Source organism: Polistes dominula, unplaced genomic scaffold (assembly GCF_049000335.1).
Source record: "Polistes dominula isolate Pdom_NZ unplaced genomic scaffold, Pdom_raw_medaka contig_77, whole genome shotgun sequence".
In the NCBI taxonomy this organism is placed as follows: domain Eukaryota; kingdom Metazoa; phylum Arthropoda; class Insecta; order Hymenoptera; family Vespidae; genus Polistes; species Polistes dominula.
In genome coordinates, this window is record NW_028301152.1 from 2022475 (window position 1) to 2036673 (window position 14199).

The 14199-nt window shown below is 26.9% G+C and overlaps 2 protein-coding genes across 8 annotated transcripts in view; both read right to left on the minus strand.

Moving 5' to 3' along the window:
* LOC107064122 (uncharacterized) overlaps positions 1–6415 on the minus strand; it is a 90008-nt gene extending 83593 nt beyond the window's left edge. Inside the window, exon 1 of one of the 2 annotated variants that reach the window (XM_015316461.2) lies at positions 5191–6415. In XM_015316461.2, the coding sequence (XP_015171947.2) occupies positions 5191–5269 (79 nt within the window). In that variant the 5' untranslated portion in view covers positions 5270–6415. The remainder of the gene's footprint in view (positions 1–5190) is intronic. The other variant, XM_015316462.2, reaches the window with a different exon arrangement.
* A 1722-nt stretch (positions 6416–8137) lies between these two features.
* On the minus strand, positions 8138–13981 carry ATP6AP2 (ATPase H(+)-transporting accessory protein 2). Of its 6 annotated transcripts, XM_089178181.1 has the most exons (11): positions 13821–13981; positions 13565–13692; positions 13258–13488; positions 12829–13143; positions 12658–12744; positions 12295–12372; positions 10562–10771; positions 9553–9762; positions 8711–8816; positions 8269–8366; positions 8138–8209 (listed from the first exon to the last, which is right to left on the minus strand). In XM_089178181.1, the coding sequence occupies exons 1-10, from the start codon at positions 13861–13863 to the stop codon at positions 8287–8289; spliced, it is 1488 nt and encodes a 495-aa protein (XP_089034307.1). In that variant the 5' UTR covers positions 13864–13981; the 3' UTR covers positions 8138–8209; positions 8269–8286. The 6 variants fall into 6 exon arrangements, with proteins under 6 accessions (XP_089034307.1, XP_015171801.1, XP_015171802.1 ...); XM_015316315.2 differs by having other exon boundaries at positions 8138–8366; XM_015316316.2 differs by lacking the exon at positions 12295–12372 and having other exon boundaries at positions 8138–8366.
* Positions 13982–14199: the final 218 nt, after the last annotated feature.

Consider the following 14199-nt stretch of genomic DNA (forward strand, 5'->3'; position numbering starts at 1 on the left):
ATCATGACTCTTTGTTAATAAACAAATAATTCGCGATTAATAAAATAATATTGCGATTATAAATTGAGATATAAACTATCCTATCATTCAAGTTGAATGAAACTTCACACAGTGTGTAAAATTTAATTAAAATCTGTTCAGTAGTTTAGAAGTCCATTGCGGACAAACAAATTTATATATATATATATTAAGATATTTCTTACGTTTTAACGATGTTGTTTAAAAAAATAAAATAAACTATTAGTTTTTTCATATATTGTTTGTAATATGTGATAAAAAATAAACAAAGAATGTTATACAGTTACATATATTTATACGTGACGTTAATTATAACAATGAATTATTAGTGAAAAAAAAGAAAGAAAGAAAAAAAATGTAAAAATTAATATTACGATGTATTCTATCATATTAAATAATTGTATTATATAAAATACAAATTAATTCACACTGTCATCATTTTTGAATCACATATAATTCTTACAATAATAAATCCAATTAATTTAACGTACATTTTCAAATCGAAATGATACTATGCGAGAAAATTTATCCCTAAATTATTCATTCATTATTATTCATTCAGACTTGAAGAATGATGAAGGTTAATGTAAGATTGAATCTATAAACGATGATAATTATGAGAAAAAACTTTGACGTATTGTAACAAGAAAATACAAAATTATTATCCGTAAAATGTAAATGTTGATCGTTTTGATCATCATCATTTGCTTGAAATTACAAAAATAAAAACTATACTAAGCATCTAAATAAAAAATTGTCATTTACAGAACTCGTTGACACTAAGAAGTAAAAATATGCGTTGGTTAGTGAGAATTAAAACACAAAGAGATGACCGTGGTCCATAAGTCATCTCATTTACTTAATCCGTTCGTAACCGAACAGACGTCATCACAAGTGTTAACCATCTAAGCTACTTGACCAATATCATATTGTTTGTTTGTTCATTTGCATTAAATAACATTTGTTACCATATCATATTGTTACCATATATTAAGGAGATATTCTGGTCTAGAGACATGAATTGTAGATACTTTTTCAAGTGTAATAACAAAAAGACGAATAATATTTTCACTATCTATAATGTTACAAGATATTCATTAATATTTCAAGAATACATGGAAAGAAAAAAAAAATAGTGAAAAAATTAAAAATTGAAAAAGATATAGGCTGATGATGTGGGGGGGAGGACGGAGGGGTGGGTCCCAAAAAAACAGCGCGTGACAAATGTCAAGATTGCAGCTCACCTGATAATATGAAATAAAAAATTAAAACGGATTATTAATTTAGAATAATGTCGCTATCGTTCGAACTGAAAGAATTGAACAAAAATGTTTTTTTCTTTTCGCTAAATTACAGCTGTTTGAAAAAAAAAAAAAAAAAGATACATTATTTTTACCATTTTTGTTTACTTTTGCGAATTTTTTGAAAAATAATAAAAATTGAAAATTTTGTAAGATTTTAGTTTGCACGATAGAGTAAAATGCATAGAGAAGACTCTCACCAAATGTCAATCAAATTGGTTTAGTAGAACTTGAGATATCTTGACATTTGTGAAAAAAAAAAAAACAAAAACAAAAAAAAACAGAGTTTCGAGAAAAACGCGTTCAAAGTTTCGCGTAATAGGGGTAGGATATAGGATACCACGTCACTTAAACACGTGACTTAAACGTCACAACTATATCTCCGAAAATAAATGGAATTTTGAAAAATCCTCTTGAGGACATATTATTAAAAGGTTAAGCTTTGAAAATATGAAGAAAAAAAAAATCGATTGTTTCAAATTTCTAGACCAGAATACCCCCTTAAATACAACAACAACAACAAAGTCAAATAAATATATTATGAAAAAGAGTTAAATGAATAATAAATGATAATAAATCGAGAAAATAAGTTGAATAAGAATAAAATAAATTCGAGTTTAAAATAAACATTGAGTAAAAAAAAAAAAAAAAAAAAAAATAAAAATGAAAATACGATAAATCAAAAAAAAAGAAAAAAAAAAGAGAGAGAAAAAATAGTAATTATTTTTTCATCGTAGTTCAAAAATAACGAGAAGGAAAATTATGATCATTTCAACGAAACTCATTATACGTTTCTATAATGTATAACATATAAGATGGCTGTTTCTAGTATTGTATAACAACTTACTACTACTGATATACAAAGAGGATGCGCAACAAATAAGCAAAGAAGAGTGTGACAGGAGTGAGAAATCGTTCTTTGGTTTTAATGAGCACGGTGATAAGGTGTGATTCACGGTCTCCCTGGTGATATAATATGAAGAATAAGAAGAAGAAGAAGAAGAAGAAGAAGAAGAAGAAGAAGAAGAAGAAGTAGAAGAAGAAGAAGAAGAAAAGAAAACAAGATCCCAAGAGGCGTATAACATAGCACTTAATCGATCGGATCATCGTGCCAGATTATTTACTATTTCCTAGTCTTTGCTTTTTTTTTCTGGTTTTCATTTTGTTTTTTTATTTTATTTTATTTTATTTTATTCTTATTTTATATACGAATTACTATATCGCGTCGAACACGTATCTCTTATTAAATAAATAAATGTATTCTTGTTTTGCATCATTCGTACTTGTTATTTTTCTTTTATTTACAATTTATTTTCATATTTAATGATTCAATAATTACATTTAGTACACAAGATTATTTTTATTATACAATAGATTGTCCAATTATTGTGTTTTTTTTCTATAAATTATATAATTAATATATAAACAAAAATGTTTAACTTATCAATCTAATTCATATATACATATATAATATGTATTTAATATTTATGATTAGATGAATGATGAAATAAAACTATTAACACGTTTACGAAGAACATATTTAGACAATTGTTCTCATATTGTTCATCATCTTTGTATGAATATATTTATCTAACTAATCGATAAATAATGTTTGTTATATATTCATCCCTATTTATTGTCTTTTCTCATTCAATGTTTTTATTCTAATGATCTAATCAAAAGAATCCAAGACTCAATGTAAATGGATCCAACCAAGGATAATTTGACAAACACCGGAGACTAGACAAGCGCCTATCCAAAGAACGATGTTTACCATACTTAAATCATCAACACGTGTTTCAACACCGTTAAGACGTAGAATATAAGCTGATCATGAAAAATTCATCATTGTTACCTTTGTCTGTCTCTATCGCGATTCGGAAAGAAATACAGTTATTTCAATACCGACGATGCGAATTCAAGCATGGCCTATTTTGCAAAGAAACTAAAAATCAAAATAATATATATATATATATATATATATATATATATATATATAATAAAAATAAAGAACAAAAAGAGATTTTTATATTGTTTAACCAAGGTCCAATTATATCGGATAAAAGAATTATTCGAGTGTTTCACTTTGTAAAAATAATTATAATTATAATTATTATATAGTAATATCTGTTTAAGTTTAACCCTACCAACCAACCAAAGGTGAAAATAAAAAAGAGTAGGCGACTAGCTTGAGAAAAATATTTTCCATCCCCGTCGTTATGTGTTAACATTATTCATCGATCGAGGTAGAAAAAAAAAAAGAAAAAAGGTAGATAAATGTGAAATGCGAAATGCGAAAGGTCGCATCCTTCTTAAGGGATTGCTTATAAAAGAAGAGAAGTTCGTTTGAAAATTCATTAATTGACGAGTTTGTGTGAATTTTTTTTTTTCTTTTTTCCTTTTTATTGTGTTTTCACAGAAAAACTTTCTTTGATAACGAAAATTTATTCAAGGCTTAAATTTAATTACAGCTGTTAGCCAAAAAAAAAAAAAAAAGAAAAAGAAAAAAAAAAAGATTGATCATATTATCGTAAAAAGATGTATTGTCACGATAAATATAAAATGAAGAAAACAAATTTCTATTAATCTTATATTTTACTTGAAGACCGTATAAATTCCTATCTTACAAGAGTTTCATAATAATATTTCTGTCGGAAATATTTTAAAAGTTAATGGCAGCGATAATTTAACGTATCACATTCGACAGTGAGTTAATATTTGTAAAACTCGGTTGTGTAAATATTCATAAATTTCCAACATCGTCTAAACTTAAAAATGATGTATATTTACATTAGTATATATAAATACGAATATGTATAAATATATATTATATATTAACATAAAAATGTTAATACTCAAATGAACATTCAAAATAAAACCAATTCATAAATTATCATCGATATTCATCCGATCATTTTTTGCGCTCATATTTAAAAAATATAATATTGAGAGTTAATTGTCAAAAGTATTTATATCAAATATGACACACCCATGCGAATAATATATATACATAATATTACATTATGTAAGTGATTTAAAAAATTAGACAAAAAAAAATCATAAATATTAAATTATATAATATAGCGTCTATGCACGATCAAAAATCATTAACTACATTTTTATATTCTTTCATAAGAAAATTACAAAATTACATTTTAAAATAACTTTTGTTGAATTTATTAGCCATTACTACATAAAAAAAAACACACACACACATCAATAGTAGTGCATTAAAAAATTATAGAAATAAATAAAAAAAAGGAACAGTATATAATACTTTTCCCAATTTAAAATCAGGTTCGACAGGTAATAACTCAGATTAGTATAAATATGTTAAGATAGTAACTTTTGACTGAACATAGAGAAACATAGTATATATATATATATAGTTAATAATACAATTGACAAGAATTTAAGACACGAATGATTCATAAGAAAAATGATTTCGCGCTTTCGAATACGCGCAAGGACTATTTCGAATGTTGCGCGTTCAAACGACTCTTAAAAAGTACCCGCGGAATTCTCGTTTCAACTCTTAACTCTGATGTTTCGTATTGGAGTAAATACGACGAAGAAGCCGATCGGCTTCTCAAACTCGTTCGAAGCTAGAGCCTCATTAGGAAAAAGAAATAGGACGGAAGAAGATAGAGAGGAAGGGAGAAAGGGAGGGAGAGAAGAAACGAAAGAGGGCTACGGATGAGAAAGACAGACAGGTAGACAGATAGACAGACAAACAGAGAATGAGACAGACAGAGAAAGAGAGAGAGAGAGAGAAAGAGAGAAAGAGAAAGAGAGAGAAAGAAAGAGAGTAGAGGGAGATTAGAAGCGGAAAGCAAGTTTTACCTAATAGCCGAGTAGTAAACAAACTCACCGATCCCTTCAACGACGTAACGATCCTTGGGGTTCATTTCCGCGATTTCCGTCACGCTTACGACGATTCTAACGCTCATCGTCCTTCTTTATCTTTTCCTTCTCCCTCTCCTTTACCTTCTTCGTCGTAGTTGACGAAACGACTGAACAGGACCGAACGGAACCGCCGACCGGTTCGGTCCACGGTTATTCAGTCTTGTGAGCCGCTAACCTCCACACACCTCTTCTTCTTCTTCTTCTTCTTCTTCTTCTTCCTCTTCTTACTCTTCTTCCTCTTCTTCTTGTTCTCCTCTAAAAAATTAACACTCGACCAAACACGATATGTGTACTATATATATATATATATATAAAAAAAGAGAGAAAAAAAAAAACAGCAGCTTCGTTTGATCAAAATAACTTTGGTTCCACACTGTTTTGATTCTACTTAACGATTGAATAGGAAAATTTTGTATTTCCCTCAAACGACACTATATTAATTCTGTTTTAATTGTGTTTTAATACAGTTGTTATTATTATTAAATGAGAATGATTAAAAATTGTTTCTTTTTTTTTTTATTATCCTTCTTCACGATCTTCCGCGAAGCTTAGACGCCTCGCAGACAAACTTCTACGTCGCGAACGTTTTCTCGTCGACGAATTAGCGTTACGTGGTAAGGGCAAAGGCATGATTTTTGTCAATTTTCTTATTGACCGGGTTGTATTGTGAATATCCGGTCAAACCACGAGATCGATTATACACAAAGAGAATAATTTCTCGATTATCTTTTTATCGAATTTAAAATATCCTTTCATTGCTGGACCGAAAAGAAAGAGAGAGGAAGAGAGAGAGACGGTGATAAATATACATGTGCGTGTGTGTATATATATTATTTGATGTTTTGTGTATATGTGTATGTATATGTGTATATATAGACAGGGAAAGAGGTTAGTTTCGTTTCAAGAACACTTCCCTTAGTCACCTTCGGCACAGTATCTCGGTGAACTTGCTTTTTTGTATCACTTTCCGTACCGGAGTCGAGGTCTTTCGATATTCTCGCGCTCGTAAGCGCGCGCACCTTTTTCTACTTCCTCTACTTCCTCTTCTTCCTCTTCTTCTTCTTCTTCCTCTTCTTCTTATTTCTTCTTTTCTTCTTCACAAAATTGTACACTTAACAAATATACTCGTAAAATATATTATCAATACTCACTAGTAATTAAGAATTGTCGTATCTTTTTCTCATTATTCACGAAAAGAAAAAAAAAATATATATATATATATATATATACATCCTTAGAAATACCGTTAAGGATCAAAATTCATCGCGTTCCTTGTTTTTCTTCCATTATTTTCTATTTTTTAAAGTTTGTATAACGACATGTTAAATTGAATCTATATAAAATTGAAAATATATATATATATATATATATATATATATATATACATATATATCTTTATATTATATACATACATATACATATATATATATATACTATTAATTATATTGTATTTTATATACATAAATATACCTATGTATATTTAAAACGCGTTAATAAAATTTAAAATCAAAAGAAATGTGCACGGAACTTACGCGCGCGCGCGAAACTTACGTGCGACGGCTCTGATGTGCGACAGGTGTGTGTCAGCGGTTCGATCTACAGAAGAGAGAGACGTCCAGGAGCCATTGGGAAGGGAGAGAGAACATGTATACAGTGGAAAAGAGTGGGGATAAAACGAAGGTAGCCTCGAACCCACCTGCAACTCGCATGCGGCCCCAGTGCGCGGGCCTTCGACCGGCTCTCCACGTTCGGATTCTGTCTCCTTCCTTCTTCCTCCTTCCTCTTACCACTACCCCCACCCTTCTTTTTTACATTTCTTTCTCTTTCTCTCTTTTCGCCATCTCACGACAAACGGAACAAGGAACAACAATCATCACTCGACATAACACCACCACAACACACTTATACTTCCGATTGCAATACTACTAATTACATTTGTCGGTTATTACTGAAATTTCTTCTCCCTCCCTACCTACCCCCCCCCACCTCTCTCTCTCCACCCCTCCTTTTTTTACATCTTTCTTTTTCTTTTACTTTTACTTTTACAATTAGTTGGATGTAAATAAATTTCTCGTTGATTTAAATGATTATTGTGTTATTAACAACTAGGTCCTAAAATATTTGACAATAAGAAACAAATTTGATAGTCTGATCGGTTTTTATACATATTAGTTATTTTTTCGTTGTTTTTATTTTAGATATCGAATAGTTTGTAAATGGCTTATGTTCTTTGAGCTATTCTATATCTATATCTTTATATACTATACTTTTCAATTTATGTATTATGTGTAGTAAATTAATTGTTATAAGAATAATATACATTTACTATAATTTCATTTATAATTATAAAGAATTTTGTTTAAATGATAAAAAATTAAAAAATTATTCAAATAGGATTGGATTTAATATTATCAAATTAATCAAATCAATACTAACAATTTTTAAACGTTACTTATATTTGTTCTTTAATTTAATATATATATATATATATATATTTATCTTTATACATATATACCATTATGTATCCTCAAAATAAGATTAATGTACACTTCAATTATTGTTTATTATATTCGATTTCTATAACCATTTATAAGAATTATTTTAACTTAAAAAACAATACTGTTATATAAAGTGATCTATTATCTTTTGGTAATATTGGAATTACTCATACTTAACATATGTACATAGGATGAAGCGCTTAAATAAAATCACCTGAATGTAATTTAGTTGCTTGTATATACTTATCGGATATATAATTGTTCAAAAAATATAATTATAGAAATTACACACACACAAAAAAAAATATATTTCCTCTGAATTCTTCCTTCTTAATAGTCTCATTTAAAAATCAACAATCTAAAACATTCAGGTGTATTTTCCTTTTAATGTTTCATCCTATACATTGGAAAATGTACAAATACATATATTATTATTATTATTATTATTATTTACATCTTTCGCATTTCGATTGAAACATTTTCTTTCTAAGAAAAACAATTTTTATTATAATAACATTTAATGTATTTTATTTAGAAATACCTACTTGTTTATGTATTCATGATTAATTATCCTTTTTCATACGATTAGATGTCATTCTGTATATAATAGAGTCACGACCTGGGTCCATATCCGCGATTGCAACTGTTAAAAAAGTACGTATGTATATATGTAAATATTAAATATATTTTAATATATGAACCATTTATTTACCAAATCGATTAACGCCACAAAATAAAAAGCAAAAAGTTATTGATGAAAATTAATATACACTGTTACATTATTTATTATTGAATGGCCGTAAAAATTGTTCTTATTTAATTATAGGGAATAATTATTAAGGAAATTGAGTTTAAATATAAAAAATTAAGTATTGATCAAATTTTTAGATAATAAAATTTGTAACAATTGTAAAAGTGAAATTATAGTTACTTTGGCTTTATAAACGGTTCATATAACTGTTATTATTATTTATATATTGTACATACTGCAAATAGCAAGAAGGGAGAACACAAAGACCACTCCAAACCATAAAAAGATATTAAATATAACTGGATAATTGCTACTATAATATTTAGCATGGTTCAAATCATCCTGAAACAAACAAAAAAGTCAATGTTTTATACTTTTTCTTTAGACCCTGTTATAAACATTATAAATAAATCAATAAATATGGATATATATATATATATATGTTTATATATCTATGAAGGCTATCTTTTATATAACATACATGTATCAAAGCACATAGTTTTCTTAAAATAAAATATAACTATATTTATGTTAAAAAACAAATCTTTTCATAAATCGAATAAAAGAAAAACAATAATCTATTTAATTTATTTTCTATTATTCTCATATCTATTCGTAGTAATAAACTATTCGTAGTAATAATATTTTATCAAATTAGTTCGTTGATTATTACATTATCCTTATTATTAAATTATCATGCATTCAAGCAAATAATTTACAATCTTGCAAACTTCATGCATAAATGACAATAAAATAGTAAAGCTTGTTTATAAAATAATTCTTACAAATTCAATAAAAATTCTTACACTGGAGACATTTGCTAATCCTATTTTATACATAAATGGATGGGGCTACTTAACGATATTTTGCAATATGTATAAATAATTAATAAATATAAAAGAAAGACATGTGTATAACAGCATTTTTATACTAAAAAGACTAAATACAAAATTGAATCTTGTAATTTGAGCAACTGAAAATGTTAACATATGTATGTCTTGTCATTTTCTCTAACTGAAATACTAATTTTTTTAAAGTTTGCAGGCACAAAACCGTAGAATGCATGTGTATGTGATACCTGTCCTACATTGACTTTGTTAATATCTATCTGATTTTCCATATTAGTTAAATCTTGACCGGACTTTTCAGTGTTTCCATTATTAGTATTAACATCGCTATATTCAGTGGTGCTGTTGACGATAGTGTTAATTTTGCTAGCACTATGAATATTAATGCCTATGTTTTTTCCGTTGTTTAAATTTTTACTTTCGTCCTCTTCATCAGCTTGCTATAATACATGTTTTTTGATAATTTAAAATTTATATCAATTTAATCCGTTATTAGAAGAATCACAGTAGCTGTATATAGATAGTTAATTTTAGTGCAATTCGTACTAGCAATAAAAATAACCATTCAATTCATAAGCAAAAATGTGCTATACAGCAGTTATTAATTAAATGACAAGTATTTATTGTCATTAATGTTTCTTTGCTGTGTATAAATATTGAATATATTTTTCATTAATATAAATTTGCAATAACAACTACTGTGAATATATAAAGAATAAGCTGACTAACTTTACGATCTTGATTATATTCATTTTATAGTAATTGTTATAAATTTGTTTAACTTTGATTCATAAGATTTTTTTTATTAACGATAAAACCAACCAAAAATAATCAAGATCAGAAAATTAGACAGTTCATTCTATACAATATTATAAACATTACCAAGCGATGCATAATGCAATTTATAATATATAAGCACAAAGCTAATTTTTAATCAAATAAATCTATTGTAAGAATTTAATGCAAATAATATATATATATGAAGCATTTGTTAGTTATCCATTTTAGGGTTTACTTAACTACTTTGCAATGTGTATAAAAAATTAGTATATATAAAAAAAAAGATAAATAAAATTTTTATACTATAAAAACATTTTTATACTAAAAAGACTAAATATGAATTGTATTTTAATTTGAGCAAGTGTAAACTTTTTATGTCTTGTCACCTTGTCTAAACTCAAATGCTAATTTTTTAAAGTTTGCAGGCACAAAATCATAGAATGCATGTGTATGTGATACCTGTCCTACACTTTTTGTGTTAGTATTTATCTTATTTTCCATATTAGCTAAGTCTTGTTCAGACTTTTCAGTACTTCCACTATCAGCATTGGTGTCGCTATATTCAGTAGTACTGCTGACATTACTGTTGATTTTGCTAGTACTATGAATATTAGTGTCTATGTTTTCTTCATCACTTATATTTCTGTTTTCTTCTTCTTGGTCAGCTTGCTATAATACATGTTGTTATTAAGCAAAACTAAATATAGAGTAGTAATTTATTACCAATTAGAAGAATCACAGTAGTTGTTAATTACGGATGTGATATTAATTATATAATTGTCAAAATGATTGCAGGAATATGTTAATCCAATTAATCAGATTAAAAGTATTTATTGTTATTGATCTTCATTTATCAATGTAAAAATAATTATTTTGCTTTATTGTAAATTTTTAATGACAACTACTGTGAATATACAAAATAGACTGATTAACTGTATATCCTTAATTATAACCATTGTATATTTAGTAATTATACTCATGTTACTATTATTCAAAATATTTTACAATAACTGTATGTAGAAAAGAAATAATTAAGATTGTAAAATTGGATAACTCATCCTGTATAATACTGCATTAACTGTTCGTCAGAATTAATTGTATTCGTTGTTTAGTCATATATCGATAATGTATGTAATGCATACATATATTTATATATATTTGAAAAAATAAAATTCTTATTATAAAAGTTCTATAACTTTCACTTTTAAAACAATAATGATTTTTAATTTTACAGAATAATTAAAACAAATTGTAATTATCTTCAATCGTTTTACAAATTGTAAAAGATGAAATAAATTATAATTAAAATATAAAATAGAAGCTCTTTTTCAATTGTTACATGTTCATTATTTTTTATGTATCTTTAAGAATTGTTTAATTCGAATTAATAATAAAATAAAAGAATTGAGCTTCTACAAAATGTATATAAAAATAATTGCAGCTAACCGTTAAACAAAACATAGTAGCTATAAGGTCTATTAGTATGCTCACTACTTTTTTATAATAATTACACAAAGATGCAACAAATTAGGATAAGTTACTTTATTCCATAGTTTATTACAATTGCAAATAATATGACATAGAAAAAATTCTTAAGAAGAAGAAGAAGAATCAAAGAAATAATATATAGCAAAAACAAGAATTCTATTACAAAGAAAGTATTGACACACGAATATAAATTTATTAATTATATAAATTCTATTTAAAAAAAAAAAAATCAGTTCTCTCTAATGATATTTTCTTATGTTCAATTTATCCAAATTTTCTTTTTATTATGTTATATTATTTTCAATTTAAATAAATAAAGTAATTTATCACAATTTTCTCGATCTTCATATAAAATTATTATAAAATAAGTAAGGTGAGAGTAAAACTTGTGTACCTTCTGTAGGCAATGTATAAATTATTTTCCATTTCTTATTTGTAGTTGAAGGTGAAATAGAGTAAGTATTTAAGTGGTATGGTTAAGTCACACATGCACGCACACATACATCCGCATGTATGTTGTTTTGTATGTAATGCTCAATCAAATCATTTGATAACGTTTAATATCTTTCGTTAATTATAATGTTGTGAAAATTATATTATATTGCATAATTCAATCACATGTTAAATGAAATCATGCATAAGACTAAATCTAATTAGATTTTCCCATTTTTGATAAAATATTTCATGCAACAATTTAATGATACCTTTTTAATAATGTTATTACTATTAAACTCTGTATTACTGGATTCCACCATGGATACTACGTTTTTATTTTTATTATCCTATAAAAGACATATTAATTAATCAAGTATAATGGAAATAATTTAACCCTTATAGTTCATTGGTTTTAACTCTTATCCAAATTGCTAGAATGCAGTTAAATTCAGATGGATTTATATGTAGCTTGTCCTAATATTATTCCTTTGGCGTGTATATAATTAATACTGGTTATTTGAAGCATTTGTTATAAATGTTATCCTTAAACATTTTGTATGTACTACTCATATGTAGTCATACATGAGGAATTATAATAGCTTGTAAATTATATTTTATAAGAAAATGCTAACCTGTGTATCTCTGCGTTGCTTATTAGAAGAAATGGAACGAGTATGACGTACTTGGCTTGGATCATTTGTGAACGCTGCGATTAAAACCTATATTGAAAACAAACTTGAAAGTTAAATTGTATCAAGACAAAAATAAAAGTTTTATATCATAATCAACATTATTCTATATACCTTGTTATCATAAACCTTCATAAATGCCTCACTAATATCGTTTAAAGCATCATTCAATAGAAGAAAAGCTTCTTTAGCAGCTGTCGAGTTCTTTCCATGTAAATCTAATACAGGACGTAATCCTGATATAACAAGCCAAAAAACGTCTGATTTGTCATCTGCTTTAATTGCTGTAGGTACTTTCTTTGCAATTGCACGAAGTAATTGTATCTCTTCGAGAAACTTTCGGTCTTCTTCATTTGTTAAACGTAGTGCTACAAAAGATGACTCATCTATCGGAATTGGCTTGAGCTCACCAAGTGCAGATTGTCCAAGCTATATCATTATTAATATTTAGAAAAATGTATAATATTTATTTTTTAAGTATATAACAATTGTCAACATGTATTTATGCTTGAACATTATATTAATTAAAAGTTAATAACATACAGCATCGAGGCCATCTCCTAAATAAATTCTGACTAATGTATTATCATTATCTCTTTCTGCAAGTCGTCTGCTTATTGCTTGCCACGTTGTTTCTTCAATTTCATCATCATTTAAGTGAAACTTTTTTCCATTTGGTATATCTAACGTATCAACTCCTTCTACCACAATACTAACGACTGCTTCTGGTAATGAAAATGGATCTGTGATGGAAATACCTTCCCAAGTATCTCTCTACAATATCAATAATAATCAGTAAAGTATATAAATATAATATAACATTAGTAACAATTAAACTGTAAAAATGTACTTGTTTAGCTGTAAAACCCAAGCTAGCAGCGAAAACTTCTTTCAGTAAACTTTGCTCGATCTCTTCATTTCCATAAAAAGATACACTATCTGGACTACTAAGTACAACAAATTCACCATGGGCACAAACTGCAATTCGATAACAATTATAAACAAGAAACTATTTTACACATTTTGAAAATAGATTTCAATTACGGAAAATATTGATTTTTAACCATTAATGTCAAAGTATGTTAATATTAAATCGTTACACTTACCCCCAGTTAAAGTGATCAAAAAACAGATAAATAAATTCAACATCTTTCCTTTTAACTTTTTAATTCACAAATAAAATGAGCTACTAGACACTCCCCCGATATTCAGATCAATCCTTGTTGTATGATCATATGACACTTATTGGAAATCGTACGAAGCGACCTCTGTATCGTCATTAATTGTCTAATGTACGAGAAGACAATGGACAATGTATTATCGATAAATGATAAAATTACATTTAAGATTTCTATTTAAAATATATATTAATACGATATGTAATTAATATTTATTTCTCTTATTTATAAGCAAAAAAGAAGAAGAATAAGAAAAATAAATAGATAAAGTCGCAAATATCGTAACCAACGTTGCGATTATTTTATT